General features: G+C 35.1%; 4 protein-coding genes across 5 annotated transcripts in view; 2 read left to right on the top strand and 2 right to left on the bottom strand.

The window, feature by feature from the left end:
- Nucleotides 1–11,177, top strand: part of LOC110656255 (BEACH domain-containing protein C2) — a 31,870-nt gene extending 20,693 nt beyond the window's left edge. For both annotated transcript variants that reach the window (XM_058152351.1, XM_021812898.2), the window contains 19 exons: nucleotides 672–1,217; nucleotides 1,301–1,444; nucleotides 1,553–2,011; nucleotides 2,875–3,014; nucleotides 3,809–3,878; nucleotides 3,977–4,060; nucleotides 4,223–4,279; nucleotides 4,389–4,457; nucleotides 4,536–4,622; nucleotides 4,705–4,821; nucleotides 5,578–5,727; nucleotides 5,845–5,929; nucleotides 6,027–6,147; nucleotides 6,301–6,397; nucleotides 6,620–6,733; nucleotides 7,144–7,513; nucleotides 9,085–9,851; nucleotides 10,077–10,199; nucleotides 10,609–11,177. In XM_058152351.1, the coding sequence (XP_058008334.1) occupies nucleotides 672–1,217; nucleotides 1,301–1,444; nucleotides 1,553–2,011; nucleotides 2,875–3,014; nucleotides 3,809–3,878; nucleotides 3,977–4,060; nucleotides 4,223–4,279; nucleotides 4,389–4,457; nucleotides 4,536–4,622; nucleotides 4,705–4,821; nucleotides 5,578–5,727; nucleotides 5,845–5,929; nucleotides 6,027–6,147; nucleotides 6,301–6,397; nucleotides 6,620–6,733; nucleotides 7,144–7,513; nucleotides 9,085–9,851; nucleotides 10,077–10,199; nucleotides 10,609–10,686 (3,678 nt within the window). In that variant the 3' untranslated portion in view covers nucleotides 10,687–11,177. The remainder of the gene's footprint in view (nucleotides 1–671; nucleotides 1,218–1,300; nucleotides 1,445–1,552; nucleotides 2,012–2,874; nucleotides 3,015–3,808; nucleotides 3,879–3,976; nucleotides 4,061–4,222; nucleotides 4,280–4,388; nucleotides 4,458–4,535; nucleotides 4,623–4,704; nucleotides 4,822–5,577; nucleotides 5,728–5,844; nucleotides 5,930–6,026; nucleotides 6,148–6,300; nucleotides 6,398–6,619; nucleotides 6,734–7,143; nucleotides 7,514–9,084; nucleotides 9,852–10,076; nucleotides 10,200–10,608) is intronic.
- Nucleotides 11,178–13,064: 1,887 nt separating this feature from the next.
- Nucleotides 13,065–15,410, top strand: LOC110656254 (uncharacterized). The gene is made up of 5 exons (XM_021812897.2): nucleotides 13,065–13,306; nucleotides 13,387–13,433; nucleotides 13,599–13,819; nucleotides 14,753–14,882; nucleotides 14,963–15,410. Exons 1-5 carry the CDS (start codon nucleotides 13,153–13,155, stop codon nucleotides 15,095–15,097), a joined length of 687 nt encoding a protein of 228 aa, XP_021668589.2. The 5' UTR covers nucleotides 13,065–13,152; the 3' UTR covers nucleotides 15,098–15,410.
- A 292-nt stretch (nucleotides 15,411–15,702) lies between these two features.
- On the bottom strand, nucleotides 15,703–17,985 carry LOC110656253 (cytochrome P450 704C1). The gene is made up of 5 exons (XM_021812896.2): nucleotides 17,299–17,985; nucleotides 16,922–17,206; nucleotides 16,494–16,835; nucleotides 16,194–16,394; nucleotides 15,703–16,081 (listed from the first exon to the last, which is right to left on the bottom strand). Exons 1-5 carry the CDS (start codon nucleotides 17,818–17,820, stop codon nucleotides 15,893–15,895), a joined length of 1,539 nt encoding a protein of 512 aa, XP_021668588.2. The 5' UTR covers nucleotides 17,821–17,985; the 3' UTR covers nucleotides 15,703–15,892.
- Nucleotides 17,986–19,775: 1,790 nt separating this feature from the next.
- LOC110656252 (2-methylene-furan-3-one reductase) lies at nucleotides 19,776–21,512 on the bottom strand. The gene is made up of 3 exons (XM_021812895.2): nucleotides 21,275–21,512; nucleotides 20,523–21,009; nucleotides 19,776–20,287 (listed from the first exon to the last, which is right to left on the bottom strand). Exons 1-3 carry the CDS (start codon nucleotides 21,446–21,448, stop codon nucleotides 19,971–19,973), a joined length of 978 nt encoding a protein of 325 aa, XP_021668587.1. The 5' UTR covers nucleotides 21,449–21,512; the 3' UTR covers nucleotides 19,776–19,970.
- Between the last annotated feature and the right edge of the window lie 1,196 nt (nucleotides 21,513–22,708).

Here is a 22,708-nt window from a genome sequence, read left to right as displayed (position 1 = left end):
TCATTTGGCCTGAACCATCTAATGCTTTGCCCTTGGGAAGTTGGGGTTATATTGCATGTAAGGCTGAATGCATGGAATGTTGCCTTAAATCTTTTCATATCATCTTAATACCAATTTATTGATCCCATGTCCCAGAATGGTGATTGAATTGGGACCAATTTATTGCTCTCATATCCCAGAATGGTGATTGAGTTATGTGCTTGTTTATTAGTATAGGACTTAATATTTTAAGGTGCTTATAGGTCCGCATGATACAAAATCAGAGAAGAAAGGAGAGGTATTCGCCGCTGTATTTATTAAAGCATGTCTTGGTGGGTGGATACACACACAGTGTACATTTAATGTTATGCTTTAAAGCTGATAGATAATCTGCAGTGGCCTAATTTCTTTCTTAACACAGCAATAGTCAAGTTTGCATTTTATTTATTGTTGTTATCACACTTTTCTGGAATAAATATAACCAGGGACCTAAATGCTAAAGAAGTGCAGTGGAGGATTGTATGTTTGCCCCCCATGCATTTTTTCCTTTCAATTTGGTAGCCATGCCATTAAGTTGCCTCTTATTGCAAACTTTGGAAGCAAGTTAATTTCTCACTATCAGACAATTTCTTATAGTGTCAATAGTGTTTCTATATTTGTTTTTTTGAACATTTCAACTTTCTTTCTTTTAGGCTGCTCTCTCCATGATCTCTCCAGCTTGGGCAGCTGCATTTGCTTCACCACCAGCTGCTATGGCATTGGCAATGATTGCTGCTGGTGCTGCAGGTGGGGAAACCTCATCTCCAGCAACTAACACACAACTTAAGCGTGACTCTTCCTTGCTTGAGCGGAAATCATCTAGACTACATACCTTTTCAAGCTTCCAAAAACCTTTAGAGATGACCAACAAAACACCAAATATTCCAAAGGATAAGGCTGCTGCAAAAGCTGCAGCATTGGCAGCAGCACGTGATCTGGAACGTAATGCTAAGATTGGTTCTGGAAGGGGCCTTAGTGCAGTTGCAATGGCCACATCTGCCCAGCGAAGAAATGCAAGTGACATGGAGCGTGTGAAGAGATGGAATACTACTGAAGCCATGGGAGTTTCCTGGATGGAATGTATGCAGCCATTTGACACAAGATCAGTCTATGCGAAAGATTTCAATGCTCTATCTTATAAATTTATAGCAGTCCTTGTTGCATGTTTTGCTTTAGCTAGAAACATGCAGCGATCAGAGGTTTGAATAATGTTTGTCTCATTCTGTAATTACTTACCATGGTGACATGATAGAATCACTTATTTCTATATATAATTTTCTAGGTTGATAGGCGTGCTCAAGCCGATGTAACAGCTCGACATCATTTATCTAGTGGTATTCGTGCATGGCGGAAACTTATCCGTTGCTTGATAGAGATGAAGTGTCTTTTTGGGCCACTTGGGGGCCACTTGTGCAGTCCCAAACGTGTATGTACAGAGAAAGCAAAGCTTATTGTATCATATCTTAATTTTTCTCTAAATAAATTCTTATGCATTATCTTGAGGAGCTTTTCTTAAAAATGTAACGACATGTAGGTCTTTTGGAAGCTAGACTTTATGGAAAGTTCTTCAAGAATGAGAAGATTTTTGAAGAGGAATTATAGGGGGTCTGATCATTTTGGTGCTGCTGCTAATTATGAGGATCAAATTGAGAGGAAGAATGATCAAGGGAATGTTCCTGTTCTGGCAGCAGAAGCAATCTCAATGGAGGGAATAACTGAGGATGATGAACATACAGAAATTAATGTTTTAGATGGTAGCGCCTATGAAACAGAACTGAGTGAAGTGAGCCAGCCAAGACCATCAGGAGCAACTGATGAAAACCTGGAGCCATCTGCAGAATCAGGTGATGCTCAACATGGTGGCGACCAAGATTTAGAAAGTACATCAGCAGTTGCACAAGGATATGTTCCTAGTGACCTTAATGAAAGGATTGTTCTTGAGCTTCCATCATCTATGGTCCGGCCCTTAATGGTTATGCGAGGAACATTTCAAGTAAGTTTCTTAAGCGCAATGAAAATCTTCCTTTTATGCATGCATTGCTTTTTGTTCACTTTGTCTTACTTTATTCATTGTATGACATTCATGTAATGAAATTTTATAGTGGTTCCCTCATCAAATAAAAAAAAAAAAAAAAGATGCTTCCCGAACCAAATGAGTGAAAACTTGTCAAGTTATTTATCCATGAAGAGCTTGCTTGATTATCAAAATTTTGCAAACATATAGACTTGGAAATCTTTTTTTTTTTTTTTTTTTAAAACATGGGATGGTTCATTTTGCAAGCGTCTTGGTCATAACTAAGAGTGGAGACAACAATTATTGTGGAGGATCATGGTGTTGGGTGGCAAATGTTTGGGTTTGTATGGGTTGCAAATGACCCGTATACCCATTTGTCACCCATTTTAAGTTTATGCAGGCATCCATACCCGTTTAATTCCAATTAACCCTAACCCATTCATTTTACCCTATTAATGTTTAAATGGTGAGGGATAAAATACCCACCACTGTTACTCCTACATTGCCACTGCGACAACTCCATGGGTTTCAAATGAGTGGCAAATGGATTCTGATTATCTGATTTGAAAAATTTAGCTTACATGTTACAAATCCTATTCTGATTTGGGTTGATAATCCTCTTATGCTTAGTAAGTAAACCAGTTTTGCACTCATTATTCAGTTTGATCTTTTCTGCTTAATAACAGTGGGACCTAAACAGTTTGGTCTTTTTCAACAGATTGAATGTAAATGGGAGAACTTTGCTTGATTCCTGTTCTAGAACACGAGATTTGGAAAGTGATTCTTTGCCATTTTAATGTGACCAATTATTACTGATCACGGGAACCAATTATTTCTTTCAGGTAACAACTAGGAGAATAAATTTTATAGTTGATACCACTGAAAGCAACGCTGTGGATGGAATGGAATCTTCTGAATCAAGGGACGAAGAAAAAGATCGCAGCTGGTTGATGTCTTCCCTCCATCAGATTTATAGCCGAAGGTAAAGTTCTTACAGCTTTTATTAGTTTAATTGGGGTTGCATTTCTTTAGTAGTTTTCTCATTTAAACAATTTGAGTCTTACATTTTGATAATATGTCCAGTGCCTTAGTTTGTTTGAAGTAGGAATGAAATTGTAAATTTGCAGATTTACGATGATTCATAATGGGAAAGCTGAACTTCAGTAAAAGAGATGAGAATAATATTTGGTTTTACATAACTGCAGAAATTATTCTTTCTTTTTTACTACCAGCAGAAATGGGTTGATCGAGTGCAGTAGGCCATTTGTTGGTTGGTTTGATTTTAACGCCTGTCCTGACATTGGATAATACAATATTTGGTTTGGTTCTGGATTCATAGTTTGGATTGCAATCCACCCCGAGAAGCAAGTGCTATTTAGAGAGAGCTACTTTTTTAATGCAAAGTGGGTGTCATAATGGACTTCACTGGAGCATTTCATAGAGGGTTTGCCAGTCATTTTTTCACCCATCTGTAATCAGAGTATGCTGTCATAGTTTTAGCAATGTTTGTTGGAGGTGGAATGGTTTTGAGCAATGCCTTAGATAGTTAGTACATAGCAATGATGGTCCCTTATTATATTTTTGAAAGTTCTTTCTTCATCTTCTTCTTCTTCTTCTTGTAATTCATTGCCCTTCATTTGGATAAATTGTCATTTTGTTTTATTGTGTTCATGGTAATTGTTATTTTGTATCTTAATTTCATTGTTTCAGGTTCTGTTGTCATTTTTTTTTTTTTTTTTTTGATTTTCCTTTTGTACTGGTTTGTCTTTGTCACAGATATCTTCTTAGAAGAAGTGCTCTGGAACTTTTTATGGTTGACCGATCAAATTTCTTCTTTGATTTTGGGGTACATTATGAAATAAGCCTGACTACTTGTCACTTTGTTGCTTATATAAATAGTCTGACCGCAAACCTTTCTTTGTGGATTAAAATGTTGATTCCCAGAGTACTGAGGGGCGAAGAAATGCTTATCGAGCAATTGTACAATTACGTCCTCCTCATTTGAACAATATTTATCTAGCAACTCAGGTTTGCTGCTTGTCTTTTGACTTGTATATTCCTTCAACAACTTAACTCATTATTCATGTGCTTGTGTGCACATTGGGGTGTTTGTATGTGTTTGGGACTTAAGCTGGCTATTCACAAGTCTTTGATGTTACTTTTAAGTGTGTAATTTATTTTCCACTGTAGAGACCTGAACAACTTCTGAAGAGAACTCAACTTATGGAACGCTGGGCTAGGTGGGAGGTATAAAATGAATTTCAGTTGTTTCTTCAATCTCACTTACAGTTGTGACTAAAATGCTCATTTCCCCTAAATTGTGAATTTTAACCAGTACAATATAACCATTATGCAGATCAGCAATTTTGAATATCTAATGCAGCTTAATACTCTGGCTGGGCGTAGTTATAATGACATAACTCAGGTGGGTTTCACAGGTAACTACTCTTTGCGAGTGGAATTTTTCTGCATTTGCTGCTAAATTCTTTTTGTTTTCTTACAGTATCCAGTCTTCCCTTGGATTCTTTCTGATTACTGTTCAAAGAGTTTGGATCTTTCTGATCCTTCTTCATATCGAGATCTTTCAAAGGTAGAATAATTGGAATTTTTTTTTCACTTACTGTACATTGTCCCTTTTGCTATTGTCAATACAGTGCCTTGTGTATTTGCAGCCTGTTGGTGCATTGAATCTTGATCGGCTAAAAAAATTTCAGGAGAGGTATTCTAGCTTCGATGATCCTGTCATCCCGAAGTTCCATTATGGTTCTCATTACTCAAGTGCTGGGACAGTAAGTTCCTGTTGCATTTTATCATCTAAAGTTGCCGATTGTGTAGCAGTTATACATTTATGCAATTGGTCTTACAAAGTTGATGAATATCATTAATTAAAATTTTAAAAAGTTTATTTCTTTGAAAAATTGAAGTTGACGAAATATTCTTTTGCTGCTGAATATTTCTGGTAATTTTCTGGATATGGAGGCAACAATTTCAGTGTTATATTGCAGCTTCCACTATTCATTCTTGAGGACAAGAATGATTCCAAGAAGTGGGCAATGTTATGACTAATAAGGCGAACAAGGGGCTGTGATTGTATGTGAAAGCAATGAAATTATAGGGTGGTCTGTGGTACTTAGCTGAAGAACCGAAAGTTGTTAGGGAAGTTATATTTTGCGGGGACAGATATAGGAAGGGCTGTTAGCTGTGTAAATAACAACTATTGTATTTGTAACTGAAGAAGGGCATTCTGAAAAATATCAAGAATCTATTCAATTTCTTTCTCATCCTCTCTGTTCTCTTCTTCCCAAAACTTTATTTCTTTCTCCGCTTTATTTCTAGTCTTTCTGTTACTTGAGATCTTGCTGTTATGGGTTCCTATATCATAACAGTGTTGTTTGGATTATATATTTTTTGGTATGCTTTATTTTTTGTTTTTGTTTACAAATAATTTAAATGATAATTGAACGTGTTCTCTCAAATTATTGTCAGGTGTAAAATGTAGCCATTTTGGTATTATCTTATGCTAATTACTCATATTTCTGTCACAGGTATTATATTATCTTGTTAGAGTAGAACCATATACAACTCTTTCAATAAAACTGCAAGGTGGAAAATTTGATCATGCAGACCGGATGTTTTCAGATATTTCTGCTACTTGGAATGGAGTTCTTGAGGACATGAGTGATGTGAAGGAACTGGTATGTCTGATAATTAACATGAAGGCACTGCTTCATTTTACTATCCCCTAACTATTCTTCTTGTATCTTTCTAATCATTTGCACTTTGACGGTTGTATGTGTGTTTGGCTGTCTTAGGTTCCTGAGTTGTTTTATCTCCCTGAGATCTTAACCAATGAAAATTCAGTTGACTTTGGCATGACGCAATTAGGAGAAAAGCTTAGTATGTTTTTCAAACTATTTTCAATTTCATAAACGAAACATGGTCCCAGTAACAGATATCTTTAAAGTTATCAGTTTTATAACATTTAATTTTTCAGATTCTGTCAAACTTCCTCCTTGGGCTGAAAACCCAGTTGATTTCATCCATAAGCATCGGATGGCTCTTGAGAGTGAGCATGTATCTGAGCATTTGCATGAATGGATTGATCTCATATTTGGGTATGTTTCTGCATAATTATAATACTGTTCATCACTCATGTTCCATTCTTGTCTTTGTTTTGTTATTTTCAATCTGAGCCAGTTATTATATGGACAAGGATAATTAGTTACTGTCCTTTTCATTTCAAATGTTTGATGAGTTGGATTATGCAGGTATAAGCAACGTGGTAAAGAAGCTATACTGGCAAATAATGTTTTCTTTTACATTACCTATGAAGGGACAGTAGATATAGATAAGATCTCAGATCCAGTAAGTTTTCTCTGTTATTCTACAAGTGTTTTAATTTAGGATTCATTTGGATGGATAAGGATTTCCAATGAAGGGGAATTTGAATTTGACTTTGTACTGGTATAATAATTTTTTTCACTTGAAACTCAAAAAATCTACCTTTATTTGAAATGCTCACTTATTTGAATGGACCCTTATGGTATTGTTCCTTGTTTTCATGTTCTTTGTATCTATCCACAAAAGGTACAACAACGAGCTACACAAGACCAGATTGCATACTTTGGACAGACCCCATCCCAACTTCTGACTGTTCCTCACTTGAAGAAGAAGCCATTAGCTGATGTTCTCCATTTGCAGGTCTGATCTTAGCTAAACTTTTATGCTTTCCTGCCTGATAAAGCTTTTGGATACATGCATTTCTATGTGCATTTGGATTTGCACATGTTCAACTCATCCTTCCGTTGCCTAAATATAGTGTGGTGTAGTTTGCTATTATGGATAGTATTGCTTGAAAACTTAATGACAGAATTTCCCTTGACTATAATGAGAGACCAAAGAATTGGGAAGGCATTTACAGCTGATCCATCCCTTAGTTGTGGTGTGGATGTTGTAATGTCTTACAAAACTTATGGTGCTTTTTGATAAAAATTTAAGCTCCTTTTTCATTGACTCTTTATATAATAACTAGAGGTTGCAACTTCCTATTATCTTGTTTATGGAAGAGGATTAATTTATGGCACAGTACCCTGACATAATTTTCATGTCAGACTATATTTCGAAACCCAAAAGAAGTCAAACCATATGCTGTTCCAGGCCCTGAGCGCTGCAATCTACCTGCTGCTGCCATTCATGCACATTTGGATACCGTTATAATCGCTGATATAAATGCACCAGCGGCACATGTTGCACAGCATAAGTGGCAACCCAACACCCCAGATGGGCAGGGTGCACCTTTCCTTTTTCAACATGGAAAAGCTGCAGCTAGTTCTGCCAGTGGAACATTCATGCGCATATTCAAAGGGCCAGCTGGGTCAGGTACTGATGAGTGGCATTTCCCCCAGGCAATAGCATTTGCTGCATCTGGAATCAGAAGTACAGCTGTTGTTTCCATCACAATAGATAAAGAAATCATCACTGGTAAGCATTCAATTTATTCATGATCAGTCCTTGACATAACTAGATTGTAAAGTGCTTTCTTTCCCTTCTAAAAGTTCTAAGAAATCTCAAGAATCTAATTTTAGGATTTAAGGAGGACCCTTTAATTGCAATATATTGTGGTCAAATACCTAAGCGTACTTCAGATTGTTTCGAGTACTTCAAAAACTACAATCCCCTTTTCCTGGCTGGGTGGCGATTACTCAAATGTGTCTGTTTATCAATTTGTACTTAACTTTTAATGGAAAGGCAAGAAATTATTTTAAGGCTGCAGAAATTTAACTCAGAAAAGAGAAAGTAGTAATTAAAGTTGGACTTGTTGCAACTCTTTGGTCACAAAGTGATTTCTCTACCTCTCGGCAACATTTTCTGAAGGAGGGGAACCTGATATTTGAATACTTTGTTGCTTCCACGATGGAGTAAGCATCTACCGATGAGCTAGTGGCCAATTTGCAATCAAGTTTGTGTATTTTATTATGTGGTGTCTGGATTCAAAAATAGGAATTAGATTGTTGATAATTGACGTTATACTATTGGAGACTTTGTGATGCAAAACATGTAGGAGGGATTGAATAAAGCTCCAGTGTTGACATATTATAGTGGTGGAAGGCTTAAGTGATGCTCTGGTGAATTTTCAAAAGCCAAAGGGTGAGGTAGCACGTTTTGGATTATGGGGTAGCCATTGGAATCAATAAAGACAATCAGGATTTGGGGACTGGTAAAGAATCTATGGCTATGAGGTATGTGAACAGATCACGTGAGAACCAACCTGGTGCTGTCATTTAGCCCTTTGTGTATTTGTGGGCATTACTTCTTTGCCTTTTACCTTGTATGTTGTCCCATTCAGATCAAATTGCAAGGAGACATGGCCAAGAGAAAATCCACAATGATTTGAATTTTGAACATTCCAAGTAAATCAAACCTGTTAACAATAAGAGCTAATAATGGAAATACTTAATTGAAACTTGGAGAATTGATTATGTTGCAAAACTGATAGCATTAGTTTTAGGGTTTGTAAAACTCTTTAACAGAATAATGGTTTGCTCTCTCCTGACCTTCATGTGTTGGTTGAAAATATTTATCCCTTGATTGTTGGGCAAACATGTATTCTGGAGGATGGAGGGGGAGATCTATTTCAAAACTGTATACTTTTTACCCTTAATGTTTTTTGTTTACCTTAGAAGAGGACTAACCCTCTTTCTCTTTCTCTCTCGAACAGAACAGGAAAAAATTCTTTGTTTTTTGTGTGTTTCTGTAAAATCTTTTTTAATTAACTTGAAGTAAACAGTTATCCTTGGTTTGCTTCCTGAGAAGGTAAAAGAAGGTACCGAAGGGAAATCTTGACAGTTCTAGTCAACGTTCAAGCATATACTTATATAGGTTATAGTTTCGACAGTGTAATCATAATCTTCTTCTTCTTCTTCTTCTTTTCTTCCCTCCTTTCTACCTACATTTTTTGGGCTTTCCAGCATACTCAACAGCCTGCTTTTCATATTTGGTCATGTATTTTCTCAATAAATTAATATCCATTTTCCATACATTTGTGTACCTAGGTGGGCATGTGGATAATAGTATAAAGCTAGTGTCATCAGATGGAGCCAAAACCCTAGAAACAGCCATTGGGCACTGTGCTCCTGTCACTTGCATTGCTCTTTCCCCAGATAGCAACTATCTTGTCACAGGATCACGGGACACTACTGTATTACTCTGGAAGATACATAGGGCATTTACATCACATTCGAGCAGTATGTCAGAACCTTCCTCAGGTGCAGGCACTCCAACTTCAACCAGTAGTACTGCAGCAAATGTCTTTGCAGACAAAAGCAGGAGGCATCGTATTGAGGGTCCAATACATGTCCTTCGGGGTCACCACAGAGAAATACTATGTTGTTGTGTCAGTTCAGATCTTGGGATTGTTGTTTCCTGCTCTCTTTCATCTGATGTTCTATTGCATTCTGTGAGAAGCGGTCGCTTGATCAGAAGACTGGTTGATATTGAGGCCCATGCTGTTAGCCTTTCATCTGAGGGGGTTGTGTTGACTTGGAACAAATCTCAACATACTCTATGTACCTTTACTCTTAATGGGGTACCAATTGCTAGAGCGCAACTTCCTTTCTCTAGCATTGTCAGTTGCATAGAAATTTCTGTTGATGGGAAGAGTGCTTTGATTGGAATGAACACGTGTAACTGTAATAATAATTTCAGTATAAAGAAACCAGGAGCTGAGGATTTTGAACTGGAATCCGAGAAAACTGGGGAGGAGAACAGATTGGATGTGCCTAGCCCCTCAGTATGTTTCTTGGATCTGCTTACGCTGAAGGTATGAAAATCAAAGGATTATTATGTAATTGACACGCATTTTTATCATGCTACATGTTACAGCTAGTAGTGATTACTTTTTAACTATCATATGATGAAACATGTTCAATGTAGTGCAGCTGTGAGTTGGGAAATGAATTATACACTTCTTTAACCATGGAACCGCTAGGCCTTACTATTAATTGGTGATGCTTTACTAACAGTCCTGAAATGCATGATACTCCAGGTATTTCATGTATTGAAGCTTGAAGAAGGCCAAGATATAACAGCTCTGGCTTTAAACAACGATAACACAAATCTGTTGGTGTCAACTGCAGATAAGCAGTTGATAATCTTCACTGATCCAGCTGTAAGTTGAATTTCTTTTTTTGACCTTAATATTCGGGATTTTTAACCAGTTAATGATTCTTTGATTTATCATCTGCAATGTTTTTCAGTCCAGTTAGGACAAGTATGTGCTATGCATCTCCATGCAAATATTTGATTTGATTATGTTCATAGCTTGCTTTTGCTTGTATTAAATGGCCATTGTCGATTGATCTTTTCTGGCTGATATAAAATAGTAGTATTCTTCAACATGCCTGGCTATCTTTTGTGTTCTTAAACTTGCTCAAAACAAAGTGTAGTTTTATAGAAAATGTTGTGATGATGGTAATAACTCGTAAAATAATTCATGATGGTTAAGGAGCTGATATCGTGATTGAAATGCTTATTATGAAGTAAACCTTATCATGACTAGATCCAATTTCTTCTCGCAGTTGAGCTTGAAAGTGGTAGATCAAATGCTCAAACTTGGTTGGGAAGGGGAAGGGCTGAGGCCCCTTATAAAGTCATAGGTTTAGGCCGCTGCGGTTTGATTAGTTGAAGAAGGATTACAGGAGATGCGCAATACTACCAGGACATCAATAGAATGTACACGACGGAATGGATTACTCCAGTGCAGGTACCAAATCAATTGCTGAACTTACAGTTCACAGCGTGTGGGTGTAACATATGTATTTGACCAGTGGAACAACATTCTGTTCATAAGTGTCTTGTTTCCACTGGTAGTTACGGTTTTTTATTCAATTGAGTTGTAGTTTGCGGCCATTGAGATTGATGATGCGAATCTAAGCACTTGAGCTGTCCATTTTTTGCCTTCATTTTTTTTTTGTGTTTCTTTTTGATATAGTGAATTTAGTCTTGTAGTATATCATTTGTACATGTAGTCGTTCCACCGTATAAAATTAATTGTCTTGTACCAAAACTGAATATTTTTTTTTTTTAGAATGTCAAAACTGAATATGTTCAATTAGAACCAGCAGTTGCAATTCAGAATTTTATACAACAGTGCCTACTTGAATCTCTTAATAAAAATATTTAACTTTTATTTTATTGGATGGCCATAAAATTAGACTTTACAAAATTTTCCTGTCTTTTCTTAAATCCCATCCAAATTAATAAAATGCTAACTCTCTTTTCTTTTATACTCTATCCAAATTAATAACATATTAACTCCTTCACATGTGTTGAAGGAAAAATCTCTCTTGTTGGTAGAGAGAAATTTCTCTCATTTGGTTGCCTAGCTTTTTTCTCTCGTAATCGCCGAGGAGATTTTCTTCTAACTTTTCCTGCCTTTCGAGGCAGGGGAGGTGATTGATGTTGGTTTATACAATCAGGCATAAGGCTGCTCTCTCTTATCCCTGTTTCGGTATGCATAGTTTTAAGTTTGGCGTAAGGCGCAAGGGTTGTGCATGGTGAGAACGTATCTTTGGTTCTCTGTGTAGATTGAGTAATAGCCAACTATTGATATTTCTGTAGAAAGGGAATGTGGTATTTAGAGGAGTCCACCGGAATTACTTCGCACAGGCTGATCCAAGGCTACAATAAACTGAAACTCCTTGGACCTCTGCATTTCAGGCCATCTTCTTCCCTAGAAATGTTAGGGTCGATTGGTTTTGGAGACTTTAATCTGGCAGCGACTGAGTTTTGATTTGAATATTGGAGATCTGATGGTAGTGCTGTTGTTTTACCCTTGACGATCTTTATCTTTGTCCTCAGTTGCTGCACCAGCCAGCCTGGGATATCCAATGAGGCTGATCAAGTGCCATTGGTGGTTTTATTTTCCTGTGTGCTTTCGATTGGTGATTTTGCTAGCTGGCTGCACGATTTCCTAAGGCTAGTGGTTTATAGGTTTAAACTGATTTTTGGGGCTGGGTTAAGAGTTTTGACCTTTGTGCATTTGGCTACGAAGCTTTGTTATATATGCCCTTTATGGCTTGTATTGTTTTTGCCCATTTGGGACTTGTTGTTGCAAAAAAATGCATGTTCAAAAAACCAAAAAAAACTCCACATGTGAAAAACGAAAAAAATTTACCCTTTTTAATTTTTTTTTTTTGGGTGGGGATACATAAAGCCTTTCCTAGTTGAAATTTCTCTGTCAATATAACTTAATAAAATTTGATTATGTTAGTGATTTTTGCTCTCGCAGGTGAAAAAATTATAAATAAATTGGAAAAATTATATATTGAGGAAAAAATATAAATAATAAATATATATATATATTAAATAAATTTAATTTATTAATTTATCAGTAAATTTAATTTTTAATAATATTTATACCCTTATATAATTATAAATAAATATAAATAATATAATAATGTTTAGATTAAATCTATCTAATAATTATGTGAGTCCTTATTATTCAGTCCTTTCATGCAAGTTAATTTATATAATTATCTCCCATCGTTTTATAATTAAATTTTATAATTACTTAATTTTATTATAAAGTAATTTTATTTATTGAATAAAATTTTATAATTCATCTCATATAATTTTTGTAAATTAATGCTGTAAAATTGTTAATTGCAAAGATAAAATATCTTAACGTAATATATATATATATATATTAGAAAAAATCTAACAAATAAATTATAGACAATAATTTTTTTTTAAAATTACAGAAATAAATTACTCATTTATTAAAATAAATTAAATTAATCAATTACATTACATATAGTATTTGTGATAATTATTTTTTTATTAAATTAGTAACTTTTTTTAATTAATTACTTTGTAAAAGATGTATCGATTTATAAAAATGATTATAAAATTTTATTTTCGTTTATAATAAAATAAAGTAGTAATAATAATAATACCACGATGTCCCAGTGACGACTGATGAGGTATTTGGCGGTGGATACTGACAATGAACATGAACCATCTGATTAGTTGAACTGTGCCAGCTGCGTGCCCTTTGACCAACATCAGCGTAAAAAGAACGAGAGTAGGGTTAGCAGAAGGAAACAGACAACGGAGTGCAGATGGGAAGGAAAGGAAGAAAAAGGAGAGAGAAGAACTACTTGGCGGCGCATGGAGGCCACACCCGTCTTCCGCCGCCACCCAACCCCTCCCAAGTCGACGCTCTTCCCTCCAAACTTCGCCAGATCATGTCCTTCACTTCTCATCTTCTTGATGGTTCTCTCCCTCTCTCCGTCCCTTTTATCTTTATATATGCGCAGAAACAGTGTTTTATGCCGATTTGTTTTTTGTTTTAGGTTCTGCTAAAGAGAAGAGGAAACGGGGAGGCGGTTATGCAGAAAATGTAAGCGCTAATTCCTTGTATTTTGCTTCGTCAATGAGAGATTCAGTCAGGCTTTAATGTTTGTAAGACTGTTCAGAGTTTCTCTAGGCTGCGTTAGGCGTTTCACTGAATGAAAGAATTTGGATTGAACTTTTTGATGATGAATAACAAGTATGATATGTCTAGAAATTCCCTCTAGAGGATGCAATTACCTCAGAAGCTACCGTGGATGAAGGTGACGATGGGAAACTTTTAACGCCTGAACCTACAGATGATGGTGATGAGATTGTTCTTGATAGCAAGGATGAAAAGAGAAAGAAAAAGAGAGAGAGAAAGCAAGTCGATGATCTTCGGTTTGAAATGGAGAAGACAAAAACCAGTGAGAAAAGGCGGGAGCGCAAGAAAAAGTAAGCATCTAAGATGAGATGTAAATTTCTTATGCGATAGATTGCCCTTTCATCAATTGCATAGAATCTATTATTAGTGAGTAAAAATCTCTCCACTACACTTGAACCCTTGTGTATCTAAAATGTCTCCTCTGGATTGGAAAATTGGATGAAGAAGAAGCTAGAAACAGGGATTTCCCAATCCCCACAGATAATAGTGATGTTGCTCTGCTAATTCCTAGTATAAAGCATTAAAATGTTGTGGCACTTATTGGCATTGAAGTCTTCACTATAGATCGATCAATTAAGAACCTTTGCATTTAATGGGATCTTATCATAGATGGGTGGAGCTCTTTCTTATCAGAATTGCTCTTTTTTATCAGAATTTACTTTCCCTGTCTTTGTATTTATAATGTCCTTAAGATAAAAGGGACATCACAATTTTCTGCCAATTACCAACTACAAGAGGTTTGAAAAGGTCATCTTTCTACAGTGAGATTGAGCTTATCGTTCGTAACTTCCAATGGTATTTTTTCATAAGTATTCTATGATGTCTTCTTTTTGTGAATGCTATGCCTGGACCTGATTTTTATATCTTGTTTGTCTCTAATAGTTGCCCAGAATTTTGCAGTAATATTTGGTTGTTTATTATGATTTCATTTGGTATCTACAATTGCCATCTGCTGAAACCGTAAACCTATGGGCACAAGTCTTATAGAATTTAATAGCGAATTAGAGCACTTTTGAGGGGTCCATTGGAGCATGTGGCTCTGGTTTGAATGGGTTATATGGGGATTCATGTATCAGATCCAATGTAGTTGAATGTCTAGTCACTTGCTTGCCTGAATTACCCAAAAAGAATGCAAACTTTCTAGTGCTTCCTTTTCACAGACTCAGCTCAGGCATGCTTTTTGAACATCTGGATGATCACATTTACATTTTAAATTGATATAGGTATATGGAAGCAAAGAAGAAGAAACGCCAAAAATCCAAAACAGAAGAGAATTTGGACTTTCCTGTACGTGAACAGATAAAATTTGGAGATGTTGTCCAAGCTCCACCAAAATTGGTTGCTGTTCCTAAGGTAGCTCAAGTGTTGCGTGATATTTACATGATAGATTATTAACACAGTAGTTCAGACTAAGATGTTTCTGTTTTCTGCAGGTTCTGAAGAATGCCCCAGATGCTTCACAAGAAAGGGTTCGGTTACGGGCTATTGAGGAATACAGGAAACGCAAAGGATGGACCTCTAGACCAGGGCTTCAACTTCCTACTGTGACTGCTACACATTTGTTGTAATTGGTCGGATCCTATTGCTTCTTATGTCAATGTCTTTTTATGTTTGTAGGACCATCACATCTTAATTTAGGGTGTGATGCGTGAGGACTGTGATTGGCGGTTTGCTGTGCTTCAATTTTTTTTGTCAATTAAATGGTGAAAAATAGGTCCTTGATAGAGTATAAATTCCATTGTCATCCATATTAAGTTAGAACAGGCAAACTGGTTGATTTATTTCAAAGTCCAGCGACATTGTTTCTTCTGCAATATCAATGTGCATATTGTTGTAAGGTAGTGAATGTTGATGGGTTAAGACTACATGTCAGTTCCTTTAGCCTGCTGTTATTGTGAGCAAATAAACCATTTATCTGTGGCAATAACTTAGTTGCACTGCTTTGCATGTCAACAGGTCTCCAAGTGCCTCTTTGTGCATTTTATTTCGAATACCATGTTACTCCATGCTAGTCTTTGGTCTATTTGCAAAGATTCTACTGAACTACAGCAAAACGGTAACATAATAGGGTAGTAATTTACTTTCACTTATTCAAACTTACCTGCTTTTCAATTTCCACGACAACATTTGGTTAATTGGTTGGACAAGATATGGGTACAGAAAGAGAAGACAATTTTGTTAGTAAATAGTACCCAAAAGTATGGTGATATATGTATCTTTCAATTTAGACAAAGTGCCAAGTTCGAATCCCCTTCTCATCTTTTATATATATATACATGTATATATAAAGAAGTATAAGTGCGACTTTCATTTTGCTAAAGTTCACCTTATGTGATGATTATTTGCTTCATATATTCAAACATTTATAAGCGTGTCCTCGGTATTGCACGAAGATGGAGACCACCATCAATGTGAAGTGTGAACATAGTCCTATAAGTTGCTTTTTTGGTGTCATCAGCCAATTTAAAGCGGAAGAATCGGAGAAGGGCTATTGATACTATCTTCATCTGTCGGTAAGCAAAATCTTTTCCCAAACATATCCGAGGACCAGCCTGCAAGTTATGTAAAACGAGGTACCAAAAATTTTAAGCAGTAATGTATGATGAACTATATTTGCAACAACAGAGAGAGAGAGAGAGAGAGAGAGAGAGAGAGAGAGATTACGTGAAATGCTACGAATTTAAACGGCGATTCAGGTTGGAAAATCCCATTGCTGAGCCATCTTTCTGGCCGAAAATCCTCAGCATCCTTTCCCCAAATATAAGTCATCCTGCCCATGGCATAGGCCATGTAGTACAATCCATCTCCCTTTTTCATCCTAAACCCATCAGGAAGAACATCGTCTACTTCTGCACATCTCCCATCCTTGAGTACATTAAGGAAGTATGTTAACAATATTAAATTATTAATGGTTTTGCATAAAATTAAGAAACTATAAATAGTGGATAGTAGAGGCAAATTTACTATTGGAACTGCAGGGTATAGCCTCAGGGTCTCTGTCAATGTCGCATGAAGATAATGCATTTGCTCAAGTGTTGTATCAGTTATTTTTGCCATGAAATCTTCAACTTCAGTATCATCATCTTGACTACTACCTGTGACCTTTCTCACTTCTTGTGCAACTTTTTCCTGGACTAGAGGGTTCTTGCAAAGCATATAGAAGAACCAGGAAAGAGTATTTGCACTAGTATCTTTACCAGCAATCATAAAATTTAGAATAATATCTCTCAGATAACGATCATTCATTTTCTCTGGATCCTTGTCGCTTTCCAACAAAAACCTGGATAGTATATCCTCTTTGACATTCTTGAATTATCAGGAATTTGATCAGTTTTTTTATCATAAACTAATAAATCAAATTAAGAAAGATCAGAAATTTGCAAGAAATAAACCTGACATCGTTGCTCTGTAAACAGCTCTCTTCTGGTGCGGATAAGATTGCGTACAAAGTCGTCGATGATTTTGATATTCTTCTTAAGTGAAGCCTCACACCCAATACTGAAATACCTTTTGAGTTTCCAGAATGGATCCACATAGCGCCAATAGACCAAGGCATTCGAGTCATCGAAGGCCTTCATAAAAGCAGTTCCCTCTTTGCTGTAACCCTCCAAGCAATTTAATTCCACTCCGAAACCCACTTTGAATATGGAATCCAAGGTGCATCTCATCAGAACATCCTACCAATTATAACAGAAAAGTCATCAAATCATTAGTTAATTAAACAAAGTAAAATGATCCCAAGAAAAAAGAGCTAATTTCATCGACTCACTTGCATATCAAAAACCCTTTCAGCAATCGCAATCTCGGACATGAGTCTGACAAGTTTAGCAGCATTTCTTCTAAAAACAGAACAGCTAAAATCTCTAAGAATTCTCGTGGAGAATTCAAAACTAGCAAGCTTCCTTTGTTGTCTCCACTTATCTCCATCAACAGCGAATATACCTTCACCAAAAAGATCAGTCACGATATCTTGATTATACATCCCTTTGGAATATTTATCGAAATTCGTTTTCAACATATGCTCTATGTTTCTCGTATCAGTGGTGTACAGTTCGCTCTCCTCAAGACCAAGAAGCCTAAAAGTCCTCTGTTTTTGGGCCACTTCAGTTTGGTGGTCGTAGAGGTTGTTGAAGTAAAAAAGCTGGCCAAACACTGTGCCGTTTACTGGTGCGTAGTTTGGGTTTTTTATGTCTTTGCCGGTGTAGAGTTTGAGCATGAGGCACAAGAAAGTCATGAAGATTAGAAGAACTGGGATTGCTGTGAAGGTGAAGATGGTGAAGAGGATGTCCATTTTCCTATCAGAGTGCTAAAAAAAAAATTGGAAAAAGGGAGTATTTCAATGTTGATTGTGTCTATAGCCTCTAGGTAATAGATTATTACTTGATTACTCTGATAAGATAAACATTTGATGCTAAAAGCTAACCGTTGCTGACAAAACTTAATCGCTAATCCAAACCTCAAATTGTCATGTTGATTTACTTATTATTAATAGCTGATGGTGAATTAATCAACCCTTGATGGTGACAAATAATTTATGTAATTAATACATATAATTTAGACATTTATCGAATAAACTTTAGTAAATTTAATTTTCATTTAACCTCTAGCAATTCTTCTACGAGAAGAAAATGAAGATAGGATCTCTTTGGCAGTTTCGTAACAAAGCCGCTGAATATATCATAGAATTTGAAACAATATGCCAAAATCACAATTGTAGTTGGTTGAATGAAATAATTTAACGTGGGTTTGCGTTAAATTTGAAGAGAATATCAGTTGATTAAATTATTTTATATATCAAAATGATTAATTAATTTAATATTACATATTGGTCCTTTATTTTATATTTTTCTAATGTAGGATTCCAACAGTTTGCCTTCACTAACTTAGGTTGGATTGTAAATATCTCCATTTTACTTGGTTGCAGATTCGTGGAACACTAATGAAGGTTGTGATCTGCATTTTTTGTTTGTATGCCTTAATTGGTTGTGTGTTGGTGCAACTATGGCTCTGTGAGCTATGGAGAAGATGGTATCTCGAGGTCCTGACATTGGTGCTAGCTCTGCTTCTAAGTCACTGTTGATAGATCTTGGCTTCAATCTTTGGGAGCTTGGGGCGATGCACTTGACGATGGGGTTTTTATGCTCATATGGTTAGATCTTAGCCTTGCATGGCTTCCAGTGGCAGAGTTTTCCTTCGATTTTTAGCTTCTGGTGATTGCTCTATTTGCCCGTTGAGGCTGGGCTTTTTCTTAATAGCATAAATGGCACGGTGAAGAATCAATGATGGCAAGCAACGCTGTGCGAGAGACCCCAACATAGCTTAACCCCAGGGTTTTGGAACTGTGGGCTTTGGGCCTACACTATTAGCTAGGTTGTGTGAGCATTTTTTATTTTAGAATAAAGTCTAATTTTCTCCTTATATTTATTGAAAAGATTTAATTTAATTTAATTTTAATTTAATTTAATTTAAAAATTTTAATTTATGTCTAATTTAGTTCAATTTTGAGTAAGGTATAACTCACTCACCACATTGGTATGTGAGTTACCTTTTTTTTAATTTTTTAAATATTTTTAAAATTAATTATTTTTTAATATTAATTACTTAATTAATTATTTTTAATCTTAATTAATTAATTATAATTAGTTATTTTTATATTTTACTTTTTTAATATTAATTAATAATATGGAAAAATAATGTTTTTATATTTTTAGTTTTATTTAATTATAATTTTCTAATTTTAAATTAAAAGCATGAAGTACAAAAATCATATTTTTTCATTTAAATAATTAAAATTAATTAAAATTTTAATTAATTATATTAAAATATAAAGATATTTTTTATATTTTCAGTTTAATTAATAATATTGAATAATAAAAATAATATTTTTATTTTTATTTAAATAATTATATAATATTTTAATATTAAAAAATAATTAAATATTAAAAAATGACATATATTAATCAATTGGGTTAATTTGAGTATAAAATAAAACTTTGGATTAAATTCAACCAAAAGTTAAAAAAGAACAAATTGAGTTTTATTTATTTATTTTTTTAATGGGTCTAAGGCTTGATTCTATCTTTGTAATAGTCCATTGGACTCTTTTAAATGAAATTCTAACTTTTGACAGTGTATATATATATATATATATATATCAAATGCCCTGTACAACAGGGAGTTCCAAATTCATCATGATATTAATTCTAATCAAGCATACTTCTCATTAAGGAAGAGAAAATATAAATGAAAAACCAGGAATAATAACTTAGTATATTAATTTCTTATGGAGGAGGAACAAAAGAATTAAGACACTGATACACAAGAAAACAACCAGAAACTCAAAACTTATGACAGGCATATTCAATACATTCATTTCTGCTATTTTTAACAACCCTGAATAAATTCACACCAATAAAACAGAATCTTCTGCGAATACAAATCTCAGATATTGTTCTTGCTTTCGCATATGGCAGGATGGAGATGGTGCTCTGATGGGAAGGAAGAGATAACAACCTTTCCGCGGGCTCTTCCAGTTTCTAAATAACCAAAAGCTTGGATTACATCCATAAAATTATATGGACCGGTAGGATCAATCACAGCCTTGAGTTTGCCAGTCTCCAGAAATGGCTCAAGCTTCTCCAGGTTTTCCCCTGAAACTGTCAAGCTTGAATAAACAGCCCTTGGATTTGAGGGCGGCCAGGTTATGTCAATAATTGGTGCGCCATCCTTAGCTACCACAAAAGAATTCTTGGAGTCGCCTGAAGATCAAATTATAAATTAAGAGACATTTACAGAAAGAAACAAAACAAAATTATACTAAAATAATACCTCCATTTAATATTTTAATATGATAAAAAAATGCAATAGTTTTAGCAGATCAACAGAATTAAGATTCATCCATCGCAAAAGTTGAGGTTAATAGAAAAAAGAGCTCAATATGAAACACTTTCTCAGAATGGAAGCTGCAATCTACGAGGTCAAGTGGAAACATACCAATTGTATCGTAAACATAATCATATTTCTCCTCAATTTCCTCATATCTTGTCTTGGTGTAGTCAACAACTTCATCAGCTCCCAAACTTTTGACAAATTCCACCTTAGGAGTGCTACAAGTAGCAACAACATAAGAAGATCCAAATAAATGCTTCGCAAGCTGAACAACTAAACTGCCAACCCCACCACCTCCACCAACTACAAAAATATTCTCCCCCTCTTTAAAATCTGCAGTTATGAAACCTTCAATTGCAGTCTGAACAGCAAGTGGCAAGCTAGCAGCCTCTTCAAATGAAAGGTTTTTTGGCTTCTTTGCAACCAAACTCTCCTCCACGACTATGAACTCTGCCAGTGTCCCAAGCTGCTTTGGTTGTCCCTCTGCATTAAAGTCTTGAATGTTTCCATAAACCTCATCACCAATACAAAATTTTGTAACACCACTGCCTTTTGCTACCACCACACCTGCCACGTCACAGCCAGGGACCACCTGCACAGTAGTCATTATACATGTTATAATCGCATGATTCATTAGGAGAACAAAATTTTAAAGGTCTCATTTTGCATGCCCTAGTTATCTTCTTATTCAGTAACATTCTAGGAAGTTCTCAAATTTCTTGCAATGTCACCAAAGTACTATTTGAACATGTATCATTCTCAAAGAAATGGATTCACAATGATTATCTCACTCTCTCAGCACCCCACAATCCCACCTCTCCCTAAATTTATGTCTCTTATTATGAATTCCTACTCACTGGAAATTCTGAAGGACAAAAGGGTTTTTGACGTCTTTTGGAATCAATAGGATTCAAAGCAGCAGCCCGAACTTCAACTAATAGCTGATTGTGCAGTGGAGAAGGAATTGGGAAGTCTCCCAATTTGAGGACTTCCTTAGGACCATGCTCCTCATAGAACCAAGCTTTTTGCATGCTAACTTCTCTCACAAAAGCTTTTTCTTATCCCCGTTATATAGAGAACATTGTGAGCATTCGGTTCAAACCAAACTGAACTGAATTAAATTATGAAAGCCGAATTACATATTTTAGAAATTGAACCGAACCGCTCTATTTCGATTCAGTTCAAATCGATCGATTTTGATTTTTGATTAATTTTTTAATTTAGACTTAATTTTCAAGTTATTTGGTCTAATTTTGATTTTGGCTTGGACCCAATAACCATTAATCAATGAAATTAACAATTTATATATATATAATTAAATATAATTTATAAATTCCCCATAAAAATAAATTAATTTAAAAATTAATTCAGTTCGATTTGATTCGATTTGAATATATAAAATTACTATTCAGTTCTGTTCGATTTTATCGATTTTTTCCCTTCAAAACCGAACCGATTAAATTTTAAAACCAAACTAATTAAACCGAATTGATTTGATTCTGTTCGATTTTTTGATTTGAGCTGAAATATGCTCACTCCTAGAGAACAAGGCATGTTCAACTACAGAGTTTAGGGTAATGCTGAATGGATAAGTGCTACAGGATTTCGAGAGAGATGACAAATAAAGGGGAACCTCATAAATGAATGGATTTATTAATTTCTTGAAAATAATAAATAAAATCTCCATAATAAATGGAGATTACCTAATATGAAAATGGTAATGCATAATGCTCTGTTTGGGTGGGGGTGAGGAAAAGGTAAATAAGGGTAATAAGGGGTAAGTAATTACTATACCCCTGTTTGGGAAAGAGATGAGTTAGTAAAGGATAAGGGTAAGTAAGGGTAAGGCTTACCCTCCCTTATCCCTCAAATCTCAATTTTTCTTACACTCGAAATTGGGATGTAAGCAGGGGGAGGTGAGACCTAAAAATTACTTTATTTTTTATTTTTCTATTGTATCCTTAATTTTTTATTAAAAATCTAATCATACCTATTAAAAATAAACCTAGCGTACCACTAAAAATAAATGTCTTATCTCTCAAGTGGCCATACATAGTTTTTCTGTTTTCAATTATTTATTTTTAAATAGTTTACTACAATTATTGTACTTCAATTATTATTTTTTTATTTATTCTTTCAATAATTTGCTTCAATTATTATGCTTCAATTATGATTTTTTTTTCTAAATAATCTATTTTTTATTCAATCTTTGTTGGATTTGTGTATTATTGTTTTGATCTATTAATTTTATGATTATTTATAGTGGACCATTATTATTTGTAAATTTAATA

Source organism: Hevea brasiliensis, chromosome 9 (assembly GCF_030052815.1).
Source record: "Hevea brasiliensis isolate MT/VB/25A 57/8 chromosome 9, ASM3005281v1, whole genome shotgun sequence".
NCBI lineage: Eukaryota > Viridiplantae > Streptophyta > Magnoliopsida > Malpighiales > Euphorbiaceae > Hevea > Hevea brasiliensis.
The sequence above is the reverse complement of the archived record's forward strand: the minus strand, read 5'-3'. Positions and strand labels throughout refer to the sequence as shown.